This window comes from Drosophila erecta, unplaced genomic scaffold, assembly GCF_003286155.1.
Source record: "Drosophila erecta strain 14021-0224.00,06,07 unplaced genomic scaffold, DereRS2 tig00000000-arrow-pilon, whole genome shotgun sequence".
NCBI lineage: Eukaryota > Metazoa > Arthropoda > Insecta > Diptera > Drosophilidae > Drosophila > Drosophila erecta.
In genome coordinates, this window is record NW_020825194.1 from 11,775,525 (window position 1) to 11,795,186 (window position 19,662).

The following is a 19,662-nucleotide window of genomic DNA, read 5'->3' on the forward strand; positions in this document are numbered from 1 at the left end:
CATATGCAATAAAATATTATATAGACATAAAATTATGGTTGCTGAATTTTAGATATTGTAAGTATACGTATTAATTTATATAAATTATTTATTTGTTTATTTTTTCCGTTAAAAGAACTGGTTGATTGCTTTTTAAAATAGTTTAAACAATAAGGTTCGGTATTTGGTATTTTTGGACCGGGCGGTCCCACTGACCCATTGGTGTTTGAAAACGCTCTGGCTGCTGTCATACTGTAAAAAACCAGCAAAGAGGTCGGATCGCAGCGCTGCTGTCCGGATTCCGGAGAATTTTTCAGCGATTCGCGTACGGAAAAAAATCGTGTACGTCCGAGTGCGGATTGCCCAGAAATCCATTGAAATAAGTGTTTATTTGGTAATTATTATTTGAAATACACACGGGAAAACGGGTGCGTGCGTTTTTTGGTGCTGTGAAAAGTTTAGTGTATTGTAGTTGCACTGCCCCCACATTGACAGCCATACGTATTAATTATAATTATAATTTACTCCATGGCGCAAGCGAAAAGATTGTAATTCGGAGAACGAGAACCCGAATCAGAACAAAAGCAAGGCGAACGGCAGAGCCACCACCACTCAAAGGCACTCAAATCGCATCCGCAGCGGCGGAAATCTGACAAAAACTAGATACGAGGCGAAGTGCAAATTTTGAATTCTTATTACAAGTTCATGGGAAAGTGGCGAATATACGTGGAGCGTGATAAGTGAGCGTTTTTTTGTGTGTTGAATGGCAAAACATCACGTTGACCGATGCACGAATGAGAGAGAGTATCGCGAGTACGCGTCGGCGGAGCCGAACTCACCACGCTGGTTTGTTTTTCCGCTCTCTTCGCGGCTCTCCCTCCCCTCGCTCTCTTTGCCTTGCAGTGGTGTAGCCCCGGGGCAGCTTCACACGCGGTAGGGGCCACCCCCTCTTGGGCCGGCAAGCCTCTGTACTTGCCGCGTGGTGAGTTTGCCGGCTGGGCCTCTGCTTCTGCTTCTGGCTGGTGGGTTTCTTCTGCTCGGAGCTCTTGGGCTCCAACCTCTTGTGCTCCCTCTCATTGGTCGGCGAATCGTGTGTGAGTGAGCTTGTGCCTGTGCGCTGCTCCGCGTCGCGTGTCGGACCGTTTCTGTGTGGGTGTGTGTGCGTGCGCTGGCCGTTCAATTTGTGTGAAGTAATAAGCGTAATTAGTTTGTTGGTGCGGCAACGGATTGCAATTCAGCTTGAAAACCCACTAAACGTAAACGTAAATGTAAACGTCTGACGCATCATCTTCATCTGCGATTTTGTGATTTTCCAGCTTGAGCCTGGCCAGTCCGTCGAGTGGAACCAGAAACGAGCTGCAACAATAAAGCGTTAACAAAAAAGTATAAAATAAGAGGCAGCGATGTCCACCGCCGTCGAAACGGGGTCGTCGCCTGCCAAGAGCAATAGCAACAACAATAGCAGCGGCGGCAACAACAGTGGCAACAACAACAACGGCAACGGCAATCTCAGTCCAAATGCAAAAGGCGTGCAGCGGCGTCAACTGGTAAGTACCGCACTGCCCCTTTTACCGCTGCCCCCCTACGGTTCACCCACTATCAATAACCGATAAAGCCACGACAACCTACAGTGGTACTCCCCTACGGTGCATTAGTTAAGTTTCATTCGATAAACCGCACTAACATTACTTGTAACAGTGTAAGACCGAAAAATGAGTGGAAGTTTATTCTTGCTTTTGCCAGATGTTCGAATTAAGGAAGTCTGTGGTTTAATAATTCAGTGCTCTGACAACCTGGAATTATCCAGTTATCCATTAACAAAACGAAGAGCTTAATTAAGTTATTTTAAAAGTCAGAAAAAGACGGATAGCTGCTCAGTTACATACGTTTTCCTAAGTCATAAGGTTGATCCACTTTGCCGGCCATGTGGGTGGTTCGCCATACGGAAATTCACCTGTAGGCATGAATGATAAGCCCGCCGAGCCGAGCCCTAATAACTTGATGATCGGCGAAGGCAAAGAGTGCGAGCAAGAGATAGCAAATTGGTTGTGGAAGCGAACGTAAAACTCATCATTAATCGGTGGAAATAAAGTGCATTCTCACCCGTCTGCCCCGCCCCCTCCCCCTATGGAAATCACCGCTCTCGATTCTTGTTTTATTTTTCTTTTCTTCTGCCTCTTTAATTTTCCTTTGCGCCCGTTGAGCATTGGAGCTCAACTGAGGCCGCATGACCGAAAGCAATGAGCTTTATTTGTCATATTCGCTGTTTGTTATTCTCTTCTTCTGGCTATTATTGCCATTGTTGTTGTTTGCCTCGCATTTCGTTTTCAATTTGCCGCTGGTGTGTATGTGTGTGTTGGTGAGCGAGCATATGTGTGCGCGAGGGTGCTGGTGGGTTTGTGTGTGGTGTGTTTCTGCTTCGGTTTCCATTCCATATCGTAGATAACAGGGCATTGTTGCGTTGTTGTTGCCCAACATATTTACATACGGAGAGAAAGAGGAAGCGAGAGAGGAAGAGCGGGAGTAGTGCTGACGTTGACACTGCTCTACACAGAGCACAAAAATGATGTGAAATATATCCGAATTTTAAACATAAAGCTCAACGTTGTAGAACATTAATACCGAGCCCTATTTTCCCCTCATTACATTTTGTTTCAGTGCAGAAAAGTGATATGTGGGCGTGGGTATCCGTTACGGGGTTTTGCTTCAAGGGGGTGCCTCAGTGATTTCAAATCGTCAGCCAACTTGCAAAGTTCACGTTCACAGTTCCCTCGGCCTGCGCATTTGATTAGCACCAAAATTGGATCAGCAGCTGCTGGCGCTCGTCGTCTCGCCTTCCGTTTGCTGCGAGCGATGACGAAGAATTCCCGCCCGGCACTTGTCGACGGAATCCCGCTCCCCCCTGCCGCACGCAATAATACCCCACCATCAAGGGCTATCCATATGCAACACTGTTTAGGGAGTAACAAGTTCATACTCACTTGCTCAACACCTTACGTTAAACCTTTTCAAAACGTGACCATCTCAAGAAAATCATGAACTCAAAGTCATCAAAGTAGTGCATTTCAGTTAAACGTAGCGCAGGGTATCTATTATCTATTGTTTGTCCTATCTCTTTCGGAAGCAATCTAACCAAATAGCAACCTTGAGATTATCTCCCGCCACAGAAACGTAATTAATTCGCCCTGCAGGGTATCTGAACAGTCGCTAGAACAGCCTACTGTCTAGGGTACTAGCTTGGGTATCTATGCATATTGAAGTGGAAAGCAGGGAAGCATGCGGAGGGGAGCGAACGCCCATTAAAAATGTATGGATTGCTGCGGAGTGGAAGGGAGAAGTCTCATTATGGTGACTAACGCGGAGAATTATAGGGGGCCAGCGGAAGGAGGAGCACGCGGAGCACATGGCAGATAAGGGTCCGCAATTAGCACCTTAAATAGAATACATTAGGGTGCCCAGGTGGCCACCTGATGGGCGGGGGATTGGTTGGGGTGGTGGAGCGAAGGTGACGCCACCACAACAAGAATCCGAAACCACTTGACTGGATTTGGATTTTGGTTTTCTGTCTTACACGCAACTTTTTATGTGGTTGCGGCTATCGTTGTTGTTGCTTCCTCTCTTACACGGAAAAAAATGCGATGTAATAGATCACTAATACATACTATAAAATCGAAAATAGCAGAACTTATTATATTACAAAAGTGGAAATCTCAATTTAATTTGAATACGTTGAAAGTACGTCGCGTGAAAATGAACAAACAACAATTTTGATCTGCTGTTTTTTCAGTGTGCTTTTGCGGCTATCGTTGTTTGTGTTTCTTCTCTTACCTGCCGATTGTTAATCGGCCAGACACCAAAACAAGCTTTTGAGCCGAGGAAAAAAAACAACAGTCGCGCGGCAGCAACAGCGTGGCCACAATGAAAAGTCACTAAAAATCGTTTAGAACATGCCAAACAAGTTTCAACATTTCTGTGGCAAGCCGCTTAAAAAGGATATGCCACACACAGATACACTCGCGGATACAAACAAGCACAAACACAAACGAGGGCAGGCGCATCCATGTTTATAGATTTTTCGTTGCAAGCACGTCGCTCCCACCGCCTGCCTCCCACCGCCCACCGCCCCCCTCCGCACCTGCCCCTGCCGCCACACTCGCAGCGGCCAAAATAAACTCAAAGCAGGAGACATGGCAATGCATTCTGTATTTCGTATTTCGTATTGCTCCGCTCCTTGGAGCAACAGTCTCTCATCTCAATCCCCATCGCATCTCTCAATCTCTCAGATTCTTTGCCTCTCTGCCGGCGATGCACCACCACCAGTGCAAAAAATAAAGCAGGGAAAAGAATCAACAAAGCACTCGCATGCAAAGTGCATGCGCACTGAAGGGAGACAGCAATAGCAACAGGAGGAGCGAGCGTGACGCCAAGAGCGGAGCAGGTCGTGGTGGACAACGCGAATCCCGTTGCCCTCTGTCAAGCAGTGCTGCCACCCCTTTGGGTGAACGGAAAACCCTACCCTGCCGACACTAGTATATAAGGAAATGAATATGGGGCGGCAAGGCACAATTGAAAGCATTTTGTGGCATACGTATGCATGTGTTTACCTGAAGAATCCAATGTATATAAGTAATGTTATTCAAATTATCAACAAATTATAAACCGCATAATTTGCTGAGTAGATACTGAATCCACTAAAATTGTTACCATGCAGTAATTGCTACGTAAACTGCCGGTAAACGCAGGAGTGACATACGAATCTAGTGGAAAACGGAAATCTTTGCGGTGAAAACTCATCAGTCGTTGTCAAAAATCTGCAAAAACATAAAATCTATCCTATGGCAGTCAACATATTTTCGAATTTTCAAGTACCCCCACAAAATATGCGTATTATTTTCGTCTTTTCTTTGGGAATCGAACGTACTAGCGGCGTGGCCGAAAATTGCCGATTGAAAAAAATGTGGGCATAGCATGTTGCTTAAATAGATTTTTGTTTGCTCGCTCTTCTCATCGGTGCTCTCCCACTTAGGCGCTCTCTCTAAATGTGCTTCTCTCGTTAGACTCCCTCTCTAATTAGGTTCGGTGGCAGCCGATAGGAAATCTCACGCTCACAAATTGAACCCATTTGGCCCCACCAGGTGATTAATAAAATAATCAATCAAAATAAGCTTGCCCGTTCAATCTATTTGTTTTCTTGGACGAGTTCCGTTGTCTTACAAACAATGAAATTCTTATCTAATTTCTAAAATAATTAAAAAAAAAAACCATTTAAATATTATTTTTTACTTTTTCGATGCTATAATAAAATAAATATTAAATTTTATACATTATTATATATTGGGAAACACTATTCTTCAAAACGATAGTTTTCAAAACATTGACATCCCTATCGGCGAGCAAATGAAATCGAAATTACAGAGGCGGGAGAGTCCTCCAAGTGACTAGAGAAAGTGATGGCGAGGGTCGTTGGGGGAGTGAGCGGGTGGGTCGAGGAGCAAGTCACCGTGGTGAAGAGAGTGACAAGTGAATCATATCGATGGCGTCAGCAGCGTCGCTGGCGGAGGCAGCGGCAGAGGCAGCGCCTTTCGTTCAGTCAGTGTATTTTTAGTACTTCACTCACTCATCTGAATCTGACTCTCTTCTTTCTATTTGCAGCGCGAGAGGAAGCAGCGCAAGCTCTACCTGGAGGAATGGTCGCTGGGCGACGAGGATGGCGAGGGGACGCGCGGATTCAGCGTTGCCGAGAAGCTCGAATCTTCAAAGTTCGCGCAAGCGGGAATGGTGCGCGAGATGCGCGGATGCGATCTCACCGTCGCGTAAGTATCTCAAACTTTTGCAATATTTATCGCTTGCTAATCGGCGGTGATTATCGGTGCGCCACCTAACGGATATGTTTCGCGTTGTTTTATGACCTACATTAAACGACGGATGTAGTTCTAGTTTGTTATAGAATGCGATCGTCATGCAGAGATTAATTTGCTTGTCGATTTTGAATAGCTTTTATTTAAACACAGACGTGTGTTGTCGTTAATCCTAAACTTCTATTGGGTTTCTCTTGCTATATGCAGCTTCTTGCAACAGCACGGCTTCAACATCCCGCTGTTATTCCGGGACAAAGCGGGCTTGGGCTTACGAATGCCCGATCCGCAGGAGTTTACCGTGAACGATGTGCGACTGTGCGTGGGATCCAGGCGACTCCTCGACGTCATGGACGTGAACACGCAGAAGAACCTGCAGATGACCATGAAGGAGTGGCAGCAGTACTATGACAGCCCGCAGAAGGACCGCCTGCTAAACGTGATCTCACTGGAGTTCTCGCACACCCGCCTGGACAGGTTCGTTCAGAGTCCGGAGATTGTGCGGCAGATCGACTGGGTGGATGTGGTCTGGCCCAAGCAGCTGAAGGACGCCCAGCGGGAGGGCACCAACCTGCTGGGCGGCATGATGTACCCGAAGGTGCAGAAGTACTGCCTGATGTCAGTGAAGAACTGCTACACGGATTTCCACATTGACTTCGGCGGGACTTCCGTTTGGTATCACATCCTAAGAGGGAGCAAAGTATTCTGGCTAATTCCACCCACCGATCGTAACTTGCAGTTGTATGAAAAATGGGTTCTCTCTGGCAAACAGGCAGACATATTCTTCGGAGATACAGTGGAGAAATGTGCCAGAGTTTACTTAACGGCGGGAAACACCTTCTTCATACCCACCGGCTGGATACACGCGGTCTACACGCCCACCCAATCCCTCGTATTTGGCGGAAATTTCCTGCACTCTTTCGGAATAGTGAAGCAACTTAAGACCGCCAGTGTGGAGGATAGCACGAAAGTGCCCCAGAAGTTCCGGTACCCCTTCTTCACGGAGATGCTGTGGTACGTCCTCGCTCGCTATGTGCACACGCTTTTGGGCCACTCCCACCTGGAAGGTGAGGCCTCGTTGAGCGAGGATGAAATGGCTGCCCGTCCGCACACCCATCTTACGCACCACGAGCTTTTTGGACTGAAGGAGATCGTTATGTATTTGTACGATCTGCCGCCGCAGAAGAAAAATGTGCCCAGTTTGGTTCTGGATCCTGTGGCCCTCATCAAAGACGTCCGATCGTTGGTCGAGCGTCACTGCAAGGATCAGCAAGATCTCGCCATTACTGGTGTGTCCGTGCTTAAATCCCCACCAGGATCACAGCCCCCATTCTTGCTGTATGATCGCACACGGGTGAAGCAGGAGATAAAGCAGGAAATCGCACGCAAAAATGCAGAGGTAATACGGGAACAGCAGCAATTGGAGGCGGGCAGAGCCAGGGAGGCCGAGTCGGATACGTCTCAATCCACTGGAGTGGGATCTGCCATCGGAATGGGGGCTGGAGTCGAGTATAGTAACGGAGTGATGAAGAAGGAGCAACTGGAGAACGGTAGTGGAGTAGCAGTCAGCGGGCATGGATCGCAGCCAGGTGCGCTATAAAATGTTTAACTATTTTGTCCAGAAAGAGTAATACTGTTCCTATTCTTATTTTACAGAGGCCACCTTTGTCCTGCCCATTGATACGCTCAAGTATCGCCCACCCAAGAAGATGCATTTGGCCACCGCGTTGGTGGCAGCCGCTGCAAGCAGCAGCACTGGAGGAGGCGGTCCAGTTGCGGGAGTGGGAGTATCTGCGGCGGTGGGCAGCGGTCATAGTCCTACTGGTGGAGGAATGGGCCCAGGCCCAGGAGCAGGCGGCGCTATTAGTGTGATTGCCACTAGTTCCAGCTACATTGAAGGAGGACCAGCTGGAGGGATCCTCAACGTGGACAACTGTCATTCTCCAGAAGGGGGTGGCGCTAAACTGTCGCCAAATCTGACCGGTACCGGACAACCAAGACGTCGCAGGACGCGCTGCAAGAACTGTGCCGCCTGCCAGCGCTCCGACTGCGGCACCTGCCCCTTTTGTATGGATATGGTCAAGTTTGGTGGACCTGGTCGGGCCAAGCAAACGTGCATGATGCGTCAGTGTCTATCGCCCATGCTGCCGGTCACAGCGCAGTGTGTTTACTGCCATCTGGATGGCTGGCGTCAGACACCAGTCTCTCCCCAGACCAAGCAACTGGCTTCCGCCGATGGGCCCTCCGCTCTCATGGAGTGTTCCGTGTGCTACGAGATCGCTCACCCGGACTGTGCTCTCTCGCAATTAGATGGTACAGAGGATGCGGCGGACGCCAAGGGAATCGTAAATGAAGATCTGCCAAACAGCTGGGAGTGTCCTAGCTGCTGTCGCTCTGGCAAAAACTACGACTATAAGGTACGATGCTAATCAACACATGATTCCTTATTGTATGATCGCATACTAATCCAGCTTCTTCTACAGCCTCGCCATTTCCGAGCCCGTCAGAAGTCCTCCGAAGTGCGTCGCGTTTCCGTTTCCCATGGTCCAGGAGGAAATGCCGAAGGGCACGTGGATGGAACTGCTTTGCTGCCGCCCCCGGTGGGCCAGTATAATGACTTTGTCTTCACCAGTGAGTCGGAGATGGAATCGGGAACTGTCAGCGGCCATATGACACATTGGAAACACGGAATGAAGCGTCACCATCAGTTGGAGGTTAAAACGGAGCGAAATAACAGCTGCGACACCCCATCGCCCGGAATCTCACCTAATGCCATCGGTGGCGAGTCGAAAGCAGGAAAGCGACGCAAGAGCGACGATGGAACGAGTGTTAGTAGCAGCATGCACGAGAGTAATGACGCCCCGTGCGGCTCTTCGGCGGAGGGAGCTGGAGGAACGGGAACAGCAAATGTATCCACTAACCAGTGGAGTGGCAGTGGCGGCGGCGGTGGTACCCGCAAAAAGAACTCGATAAGATCACAGCTGGCCCAGCAAATGCTGAACTCGTCAACCCGGGTGCTGAAGAAACCGCAGTATGTGGTGCGGCCAGCAAGTGGAACCGGCTCCTCTTCGTCTAGTGGAAATGGAGGCAGCGCATCCGCCACCAATGGAATCAGCAATGGCAGCAATCAAAGCGGTGCAAACTCCTGTGGAGCCGGCAACGGCGAGCGAGGAACCAATAACGGAGGATTGAGCGGCTCCAACGGCTTGGGCAACCAGCACCACAGTTCATCACAAAATCTGGCCTTGGACCCTACTGTGCTTAAGATCATTTTTCGCTACCTTCCGCAGGACACGCTGGTTACCTGCTGCTCAGTATGCAAGGTATGGTCGAATGCGGCGGTCGATCCCGATTTGTGGAAGAAAATGAATTGCTCCGAGCACAAGATGTCAGCATCACTTTTGACTGCGATTGTGCGCAGGCAGCCGGAGCATTTGATTTTGGACTGGACGCAGATCGCCAAGAGGCAGTTGGCGTGGCTGGTGGCACGCCTACCGGCGCTCAAGAATCTTTCGCTGCAAAACTGCCCCATCCAGGCAGTGTTGGCACTGCACACCTGCCTTTGTCCACCGCTCCAAACTCTGGATCTCAGCTTTGTGAGGGGATTGAATGATGCTGCCATAAGGGACATCCTTTCGCCTCCGAAGGATTCGCGACCTGGCTTAAGTGACTCGAAGACGCGGCTCAGGGATCTCAAAGTAATGAAGCTGGCGGGAACAGATATCTCCGATGTGGCTGTGCGCTATATCACCCAGTCGTTACCTTATCTACGGCACCTGGACCTTTCCTCCTGCCAACGTATCACGGATGCGGGCGTGGCACAAATAGGAACCTCCACCACAGCCATCGCCCGTCTCACGGAGCTTAATCTGAGCGCCTGCAGGCTCGTATCTGAGAACGCTCTGGAGCACCTGGCCAAGTGCGAAGGTCTCATCTGGCTGGACCTGCGCCATGTGCCCCAAGTGAGCACCCAGTCGGTGATTCGCTTCGCCAGCAACTCCAAGCATGATCTGTGCGTCAGAGACATCAAGCTGGTGGAGCGACGGAGGAGGAACTCGACGACAGCAGCCAGAAGCTGGCACCACGACTGAGCTACAGGCAGCTGGAGGAGGCCCAATCAATCTTAATCGTATGCATTAGGACAGCACACTTTAGCACACACTAAGCCCCAATCCAGTACCATGTACCCCTAATCCCTCGCGGAATGCAAGCCAAAGAGAGTCGTCGGGCCCTTTGCATTGCGTGTGGTTATGTTCTTAAATGCTAAGCTAGTCAGGATAGGGTTCAGGTCCAGGTCTGTTTTTCCGATACTTTCTGAGAATCTCAAAACTGTCTTTTTTCAAGGAACAATCAATTTTCACGGTTTCAATATTTTTAGGTGTATTAAATCTAACCTAATAACATGTTTAGATGGGAAATTGCTGCAATATTTTCAAGATAGCTATTCAGAAATGTTATTTTCTGTTCAATCAATTCCGCCTTTGGTTCCCCGTTTCCTCAAACCACTCTCGGCAGTGTGAAGGGCTGAGCTTCGGTGTTTCCGAAGTGGAAAGATGCCTCCCCAACCGAACCCCATTTTATACAAGTAGCCCCACCATCCTCACACTCGGACTTAGCGTAGTGATTAAGAATAGCATTCCCGCGATGGTAATTACATTTAATCAGTGTCATATTTCTAAGCATGCAGGAAGCGTCACATGTTAGAGAGCAGCACTAGGTGCACCCATCCAGCTTAAGTAGATGCAGCTCGCACAGCAACTGAGAATCACAGGCGGTGCGTTTCGGGACTGTAAGAGCAATGCAAGCAAGTGATCAGACGTTTTCATTTGATTGTCGAAACCCTTTTAAACTTCCCCCACATTTGGCCTTACTCGATGCAAATTAAACCCGTGTTGCGCTAACGGTCTTGCAGTTCTGAATCGCACTGTACCAGCGCTATTGCCGCACATAGTCGATAAGTCAACCTGCCAGCTCCCTAAGGACCCAACGCCCCTAGCCCCCACTCCAGTAGCAGATAATTTAGTGATAACGTTGCTAAAAAATATTTGAGAGTACGTAAGATTAATACAAGTACGAGCATACTTATATTTAATGTTTTACAAAATTACATTGCAAATATAGAATAATGTTTCAAGAATTTCTAGTACTTAGCGGATTTGTAATCGGGCTCATCGCCGCCACCTCCGCCGCCTCCACCACCGTCCTTGGGCAGTTTTCGCTTTTGAATGATTGTCTAAATGGTAAAGGCGGACAAATACTTAGTTTTGATCAGCATGAAATCATTAGCCGTATATGCATACCTGAATCTTCTGCCACTCCCTATCCAGCTCGGCCTTCTCGTTCTTCTCCGTCTTGTTCTTGCGCGTCTTGCGGCCATCCTGCATCTTGACGCCATACTGGAAGGCGGCCTTGGGCAGCGCCTCCTTCGTGCTCATGTAGTCGGAGTACTCCTCCTGTGTGTCAAAGTCCCAGCGTCCAATGGGTCCCTTCTTATTGCCCAAGTCCATCTTGGTGTAATCCACCTCGTCGTCTGAATCGTCGATGGCGTCGTTCATCTCCTCGAGTCCGGGATAGCATTCTGCGTATCCCTCGGGTTCGGCGAACCGTGCGGCCATGGCCTTCGATATCTTGGGGGGCGGGGGAATACTGGATATTATCGGCTCCTCCGATGCCTCCGGCGGGCCGTCACCAAAGTAAGAGGGGGCTGGTTTTCCTTGCTCTTGGCGGTTTCGCTCCGATCGCGTGGCGCTGGGTTGATAGTCCCCGATATCGTCGTAGATATTGTCGCCCAATGGGACTGATTTTCCTTCCTTGTTCGATGAGGACGAGGTGGCGTGCCGACTGGAGCCACCATTGCCGGACGATCCGCGTATGCTTTCCACCTCCTTTTCGTAGAAGAGCGGTTTGTCCTTATCGCGCTTTTTGTTTTTCTTGTTGCGACCGCCGGCACGTAGATAGCTCAGAATTTGGGACAGCTTGTTGATCACAATGTCATTGGTGGTCAGCGTGGCCACATCCTCCTGTGACACCGGCACCTCGAACTTGGAGCGCTTCAGAGTGGTTGGAATATCCGATTCACCTAGCTCGTCATCCAGATCGATTACATAAGCCATCCGTCCTGGAGCAAACAGCTCATTGCGGGGAACTTCTTTCGAACGCCTTGCCTGTACTAGATTGTAGATATTGCGAGCAAGTGCACCATTGATGGCATTAATATCCTCCGACTCGCGGCGCTCCGCTTCCAATTGTTCGGCGGCGGCAGCAGCTTCTGCGAGCTTTTCCCTGGCCACGGCGGCGGCAATCTCCTCCTCCTCCGCCTCCTTGGAGTGCAGCTCCGAGCGCACTTTCTGCAGAAGGGCGTAATCAAGACCCTTCACCAAATGCGTATGCTGGATGTCACCACCCAAGAACTTGGACTCCTGAATGATCCGTCTTCTTCGCTCCTGGGCATCGATTCCTGATTTCATGTCTGGTGCGACGGCTCGATACGCATTGGTGCTGCTTCCGTGTCCCGGTGTGCTCACGTTCACGTAATCCGGGTTGGCGCCATCACGTCGTTCTCGTGCTCGGTCCCTGTACTTCTCGGACAGCTCTTGCAGCTTCACATCCTCTTGCTTCTTGAGCGCCGCATAGAAGTTCTTTTTCTTGCGCCGCAGATCATTCCGCTCGCTGCTGCTCTGACCCTTTTTCTTCTCACCACTCAATCCTGTCGTGCCGGGGGCGGTGGAGGGCGTGGCGAAGGTAGCCGTGGCCAGAGATCCTCCAGCGGAGGTGCTGCTCGTCCCTGAGCCAGGAGGCGGAGCTCGGGGCGTGGCAAGCAGCTTGCGGAAGTCATCGTTGGTCAGACGCACCGAGGGCGGTGCTTCCAAGTGGGCATCCGACATGGTTAAGAAATTTCGAAGGAAACTCGCGGAGAAAATCTATATTTACAAACGGTGCTTCTTCTTCGTTTTCCTTGCCAGGGTTGTCAGTATAGCGGAGAATTGCATGTTTTCGATTTTTGTCCCAACTGTAATCGATAACATGCTTACAGGGATGGAAGATTAGCGACTTTTTCGTGTAATCACGCTAGTTTTCATAAATCAAATACATTAAAACAAAAATGTTAAACATGCAAGAAACCAAACCAAATTACAAAGTTGAGCTCGGTTTATTATTTAAAATGCAATAATGGTTACTGAAGGAATGTATTGGCAATGCTAGCTGCTTTTAACAAAACCCTTATAGCTAAATTTAACTCAAGTACATAAATGTATATTCAAAAATCGATTACACGTTTTGCATCACTGTTTCCTATAATGTGCCATTATTATTGTTAAACTAAAAATGCAGCAATTTCTAAAAGGTCTACCCAAAGTAGAGCTCCATGCTCACCTCAACGGTTCCTTGGGCATCAAGAGCCTGTGTGATCTTGGCGAGCGATTGTATGGATCCACCTCGGAAGAGTTCCTAAAGTTGTGCGCGCGCTTCAGCCGATTTGAAAAGGAAATGGACATGAATGCATGCTTCGAGAAGTTTGCCTTTGTGCACGAGTTGACCTCCACGCCAGAGGGTCTGCGGTTTGCCACGGAGCTGGCCATTCGGGACTTCGCCCAGGATAACGTGCAGTATGTGGAGCTGAGAACCACTCCAAAGGCGAACGCAAACTATTCACGCAGGGATTACTTGCAGATCGTGATCGATGCAATCAGGCGAGCGAAGGAAACGTATCCAGCAATAACAGTCAAACTACTGCCCTCCATCAATCGGGCGGAACCAGTTGCAGTGGCCGAGGAAACAGCTTCCCTGGCTGTGGAGTTGGCCCAGGCTCATCCAAATCTTATCTTAGGCATCGATCTAAGCGGTAATCCGGGCAAGGGACGCTTCTCCGACTTTGCTCCTATTCTTGCCCAGGCTCGAGCTAAGGGTCTGAAGCTGGTTATACACTGTGCCGAGATCGAGAATCCATCAGAGGTGAAGGAAATGCTGCAGTTTGGAATGTCCCGCTGTGGACATGGAACTTTTCTTACGCCCGAGGACATTGAGCAGCTTAAGCAACGGAATATAGCCATTGAATGCTGCCTCACCAGCAACGTTAAATCGGGAACAGTGCCCAGTTTGGAGGAGCACCACTTGAAAAGAATCATGGAGGCGGATGCACACAAGGTTATCTGCACAGACGACAGCGGCGTCTTCGACACCACTTTGACAAAGGAGTTTGTGATTGCTGCGGAAACCTTTGGACTAACCCGTGAGCATTGCGTCGACTTGACCTTTGAGGCAGTGAATCATTCATTCGCCAGCGAACAGGAGCGAATAGAGATGGTGGATAAGGTGGCCACCTACATGGCCATATGGTCCAAAGAAAAAAACTGAATTTAATGACGCCGTCCTAATTTAAATAAAAAGGTTTTCCTGACAAAACATACATATGTAAAATCCTTGTTATTCCTTGTTCCTACCAACCTGATCCTGATCCCTATTTGTCAGCGAAAAAGTGTGTATTACCTTTTAATATCATTCTTTTTATTCAATATGTAGAAGTATTTAGTTACAAGTTTGTTCATTAGTTATGTTCATCCTTCGTACGTACATATGTGGCTAATAAGTTTTTACGTTTTTCCCATTTAATATCATTCATAATTGAATTCAAGTTTTCCTTTTATTATTTTATGTTCTTGTTTCTGCCTTTCTGTGTGGCTTAGTTGGGGCTTAGGCATTCAAAATACAATGGAGTACAAGCTTTGGTCAATAGCGGGCTCTTAAACTGCGCCAAGTGAAGTGGACGATCGAAATGTAAAGAAACCAAAGTAAGATTTAGAAGATCAAATCTTTAGTTTGATACCACAGTTTGAAATAAACTTTTGGGTAAAGTCATCTATATAGTAGGACCCTCCACTTACCCAAGACAGCAGATTAGATTTCAGTTGAAGTGGTTTGCCTGCCTGGTATTCCCTATATACAGTTTATCTATATTTTATACTTTTAGTTTGGTTTCTGCTTACTGCTGTGTTTCTACATGATTTTTACTACTGTATCCAGTTCATTCCTTGTGTCGTGCTTTAAGGAACGACCAACTTAGGAGTTCATTTATATTGTATAGAAGTGAACCCCAACTAGAGAGTTCAATTACAGATCTATATATTTATATGAGGGTTTACATTTCTACAATTTGGAAAAATTCTACTAGTTGAAAATGGTATGGTATGGATTTTGCTGTTGTATTCGACTTTATTTAGGAGTTTGGGCATAAGGTTTTGGTATTCTTGCTTTTAAGTATGTATAATTTTGTTAAAATGTACGGCCTGGTAAAAGTTTAGCTTGCCAAGGCTTATAAAAAAATATGTCTTGTTACTGGCTCATTATAAAAGTCGACCATTTTTTGGGTAATATCATATAGACAGCTAGCCTGCTCATATATAAAAAATGCGCCGTATAAAATGCCTCGAACTTGCGCTCTCATTTGGTTGTTGTGCCATTTTCTGCGGTTTTGGAAGGGCTATAGGTTATGGTAGGTGTATATTATTTATCTATATTTATTTGCAATGTAATGCTATGCTCGTTAATTGCATGCCGTATTAATATCAATTTTGATTTCAGATTTGTAGTCATCGCAGCCTTCCATTGAAGCCAATTAGTTGAAACTATGTGTGGGTGTGTGCAATTTGGTGTTGGGAAGAGACAATTAAATCGGGTCGAATTGAGAAATGAAACGTTTTCTTTTTGCTACATAATAAACTTGTTTTATTTTTTTCACAAAGAAATTAGCATTAATCGTATTTTGTATAATAATAATAAACATAAAAATCTAATGCATAGTTAAATCAAATGCTCGAATGCAATGCTGTCCAAATTGTAGTTATATAACTTGTGCCAATCGCTCGCGGTTTACAAAACTAAAGGTTTCGCTCTGTGTTTGTAGACTTGAATTTCTCCGTGTGTTCGAGTGTGTAACTACAAAATATTCTCGTAATTAATTAATTACTGTATATTTATATTTATATGTATGTATATGCTTTAATATATATTTATATTTATATATATATATTTTATAGTTTTACTTGACGCCAGCTCGAGCACATGCCATGCGTTTTAATTTCCGCATTCCTTCCTTCCATCATTCTTCCTTTTCTTTTTACAACAAATTACAAATGGTTTATTTATGTCCTTAGCTTAGTTTACAAGGTTCTGTTGTCGAAAAAATTTTACAAATTTTTGCTTCTGCTGTATGCTTTATATTTATCTTGAAATCTTGGTTATCTATAGGGCTTTATCGTATTGGGATTTATTTTGTTTTTACACTTCAGTTTGCGAAGATTCCAAGCCAATCGCAGAGGGGTTTTCAGATTTTGCAAATTCAAAATGCCCCAGCTGTTTTTGCCTTTGGCATACAAAGAAATGCTTGCTCATTTCGCTTCTTTATACGTTTACAAGTTTACAGGGAGTTTTCGTACAGTTTAAGTTTTGTTGTTTACAGTTGTGGTTGCTTTAATATTGATCCTTTTTAAGTGGAATTTGCTTTAGGTTTTTAGTTTTCGACTTGTATACCCAAGTGTCTTACATGCGTGCAAAAAATTGTTACTGTAAAAACTGGGCGTGTGTAGAATACGCCAGCATACGTGTAAATTTCACTGTGCCACGGCACTTCTGCTACTCTACACATGTATTTTACATATACATTCTTTTTTTTAAAAACGTTTGCCTCACGTCAAGTTCAAAACTAAGTGTAGTACATAAATCTATATGCGTGTATATATGTTTAAATATTTATAGGGATTCGCTGGCTTACACTAACTACTACAGCTAAGCAGCTCGCTGTGTCCTTTGTGTCTGTGTGGTTGTTTGGATGTGTAGGTGTTCGTGTGAGTGTGTGTGGGTGTCCTGTGTATTTTACACGTCAAATGTACACGGCGTGTAGCAATGTTCTTTAGCCTACAGAAAGCATCTCTACTTGCATTGTTCACTCCGTATCGAATTCGAGAATCCTAAATACAATGTTCATCTATGGATTATTTAAATTAAAATTATCAGTGCATTGCGCTCTAGAGACAGGCAGTTGACAAGTTAATAACTAAAAGTACCAAACAAATAATACCGAGCCCTGCTTGCGCTGTCGCTTGAAATGCGCTCACTTGTTCAGAGACAGGATAATACGGGTGTTGCATTGCGGGGATTAGGGGTAATGGGATTAATGGTAAATGGTCAATGGTCAATGGTCAATGGTCAATGGTCAGTGGTGAATGGACAATGGCGAATGGTCAATGGGATGTTTGTGTTGGGGGAAATGTACAGAAAATTACAAAATGTTCAATGACTGGTATCCTTTGCTTGTTATATACAAAATACGACAACGACGACGGTGACGACGACAACAACAACGACACGACAACGAATTTGTGTGTACAAAAATATGCATAATACACTTTACATTGATCTCCAAAAATTGTTTTACATTGGATTTTTGTGTGTTTCGACGAAACCGACAAAAAAGTCTAAATTCGATTTTCTTACCATCTCTCGTTTTCAGTATTTTCAGTATTTTAGTATTTGGAATAAGGCGTCGCGAAGTAATCTAAATTTATATCAAAAATGTACAAAATTCTTGGTATTGTTACTTTTTACAATATTCGTTCGTATGTATACATATACAATTTTTGTTTGCAATTTACAAGTGTTTCGATGACGTTTTAAAACAATTTTATACACTTACGTGAAGGAAGGGTTAATTATTAGTATGCCGCACAGCGAATGCATTTCAAGCTTCGCAGGGAGCAACAAGCGCTTTCTGTCTAACATAACAAAGTTAACTCTCCAGCTGATTTCGCTCAGTGTGCAGTTGAGAAAGCATAGTGTCGATTTAAATCATATTTATACATATACATATATCATACATTAAGGTGGGCTAGCAAACATAAAAGTGTATCGGGCAATTTTGGAAAAAAATTGATTTATTTTGATGGTTATTGTTTTAAAATCCAATTATTATCGTTTTGGGCTTACTTGGCTAACAGGTTCTTTTAGCTGGCAACCAGCGCAACGAGATCCTAGCTGATCGTCGATCCGTGGTCACCAGCTAATGTGTATAAAATTATAAATACATGCGTGCAGTTTAGAATAGAATATGTATGAGTTACTTGCGACTTAAAAAAAATTTACAAAATATAGTATGTATACATTTTACAGTGAAACATTTGAAAATTACATGGTTTACATGGTTTGTTGTTTGGGGTTTTTTATACAAAATTTTTACATAGTGCAAAAGCAACGTGAATGGGCTGAAGAGTCGTTCATTGTGTGGGTGTATGCAACCGAGTGTGCGTGAGGGGGCGTGGGCGTGGGCGTGGGCGTGTCTCGTGTGTCTCTGTTTTCATTGTGTCTTGGTAGCTGCTGGCTCCAAAAACATTATTACTCTACATTCTACACTAAGTGCGGCTCTGCTGTTATCCCTCGCATATATGTATGTTTATAGAAATGGTTCCTCTGTCTGCACTTATAAATTCTAGGCTAATTCATGCAGCCCGCTCTCTTACTTTCCTTTTTTTTCAGCTCGCCGGCTCTTCAGTTGTCTTATTAATTTACAGTCGAAACATTAATCATTTACAGATAGACTTGCTATATAATAATTAATTTATACAAAGTTACAACGAAAATGTACGCAGACAAATCTGTTTCATTGACATTTTACATTACATTCATTATGTTTTATGCTTTCTTGATCGCGATATATTAACGCATTTTGTTTTCTTTCATCTTTGCGGTTCATGCTTTGTTTTTTTTACAAATTAAATATGCGAGCGCATTTTACAAATATTTTGAAATCTTGTTTCGTGAGAACGTTATTACTTTTGTTCGTAAAAATACAAATTTCTTTTAGTTATAGCCGTTAAGCTCTTTTGCTTTTTAGCTTGCCAGTGTGCTGCTTATTTGTTTCTCTAGCTTGGCGCATGTGTGTTTACTCTATGCAAATCTTCGAGAGCAGCTCCATTTATCGCTGCTTTTCCAATAAATAAGATTACATGTATATGTACTGTTTGTTTATGTTTAGCTCTACAGCTCCTAAAAACTATACTGCGATTCGAGAAGGATGTTTCCTTTGACTGCCTGGCTTAATGGTTATTTCATTTACAGCACAACGTTGCCGTTGGTCGGGGGTCCAATGGGACCCAAGCCGCTGTTGACAGCGCCTGACACCACCGAGGACGAGGACTCGGAGGCGTCCGGGGAGGAGGGCTCCACAATCATGGCGCTGCCGTTCTCCTGCACCGAGCAAATGGTGGGAGAGGCCAGGCTGTTGGTGGTGCTGGTCGTGGTGGTGCTGCTGCCACTGGTGCAGGCGGTTACCGATGCCGAAGCGGCACCACTGCTGACTGCTGCCGCCGACGAGGACGCCGGCACTCCTCCAGCACCTGTGCCCACCGTAATGGGATTGGTTATCTTCATGTAGTACTTCTCCAACTTGGCATTGATGTGCTTGCCGTAGGTGTACTTGCGCAAGGCGGCCATGTGGGGCCGGATCTTGGTCATCAGCTTCTTGAGCTGCGTCGGCTCCGACACATCGATCATTTTCTGGACCACATAGTTGGCATACTGGTCCTTCATCATCACGTGCAACGCGCTGTGGGGGGAAATTAGATTCGGTTAAGCTAAGGCTAAGACGGATTCCAGTTCCAGGCACTCACTTGTCGTTGAAGGTGCAGACCTCGTCTATGAGACCAGTGCGTTCTCCGCGCGTGGCATGGGTAACGCACTTCTCCACAACATTTGAGGCGAACTTGTGCTGGGATAGCACCAGCACCTTGCCGCGCACGCTGTTGATGAGAATGGACTTATCCTCCTGTTTGCCGTGTTC

At 46.0% G+C, this 19,662-nt stretch overlaps 4 protein-coding genes across 12 annotated transcripts in view; 2 read left to right on the forward strand and 2 right to left on the reverse strand.

Moving 5' to 3' along the window:
- Nucleotides 1-194: 194 nt before the first annotated feature.
- Nucleotides 195-10,971, forward strand: LOC6552450 (jmjC domain-containing histone demethylation protein 1). 3 transcript variants are annotated; one of them, XM_015154163.2, is made up of 6 exons: nucleotides 195-373; nucleotides 1,296-1,526; nucleotides 5,632-5,792; nucleotides 6,045-7,423; nucleotides 7,491-8,251; nucleotides 8,318-10,971. In XM_015154163.2, the coding sequence occupies exons 2-6, from the start codon at nucleotides 1,383-1,385 to the stop codon at nucleotides 9,923-9,925; spliced, it is 4,053 nt and encodes a 1,350-aa protein (XP_015009649.1). In that variant the 5' UTR covers nucleotides 195-373; nucleotides 1,296-1,382; the 3' UTR covers nucleotides 9,926-10,971. The 3 variants fall into 3 exon arrangements, with proteins under 3 accessions (XP_015009649.1, XP_026831791.1, XP_001980868.1); XM_026975990.1 differs by lacking the exon at nucleotides 195-373 and adding an exon at nucleotides 1,019-1,235; XM_001980832.3 differs by lacking the exon at nucleotides 195-373 and adding an exon at nucleotides 1,019-1,169.
- Nucleotides 10,891-12,840, reverse strand: LOC6552449 (protein Red). Its single transcript, XM_001980831.3, has 2 exons — nucleotides 11,135-12,840; nucleotides 10,891-11,067 (listed from the first exon to the last, which is right to left on the reverse strand). Exons 1-2 carry the CDS (start codon nucleotides 12,716-12,718, stop codon nucleotides 10,975-10,977), a joined length of 1,677 nt encoding a protein of 558 aa, XP_001980867.1. The 5' UTR covers nucleotides 12,719-12,840; the 3' UTR covers nucleotides 10,891-10,974.
- Nucleotides 12,841-13,055: 215 nt separating this feature from the next.
- On the forward strand, nucleotides 13,056-14,306 carry LOC6552421 (adenosine deaminase-like protein). Its single transcript, XM_001980830.3, has one exon. It carries the CDS (start codon nucleotides 13,161-13,163, stop codon nucleotides 14,187-14,189), a length of 1,029 nt encoding a protein of 342 aa, XP_001980866.1. The 5' UTR covers nucleotides 13,056-13,160; the 3' UTR covers nucleotides 14,190-14,306.
- Nucleotides 14,307-16,963: 2,657 nt separating this feature from the next.
- The window catches only part of LOC6552418 (maternal protein pumilio), a 171,350-nt gene continuing 168,651 nt past the window's right edge, over nucleotides 16,964-19,662 (reverse strand). For 5 of the 7 annotated variants that reach the window (XM_015154523.2, XM_015154526.2, XM_015154527.2 and 2 more), the window contains 2 exons: nucleotides 19,493-19,661; nucleotides 18,710-19,428 (listed from right to left, as the gene is read on the reverse strand). In XM_015154523.2, coding sequence (XP_015010009.1) covers nucleotides 18,936-19,428; nucleotides 19,493-19,661 — 662 coding nt within the window. In that variant the 3' untranslated portion in view covers nucleotides 18,710-18,935. Of the gene's footprint in view, nucleotides 19,429-19,492; nucleotide 19,662 lie in introns of all 7 variants that reach the window. The other 2 variants (XM_015154525.2, XM_026983812.1) reach the window with 1 other exon arrangement.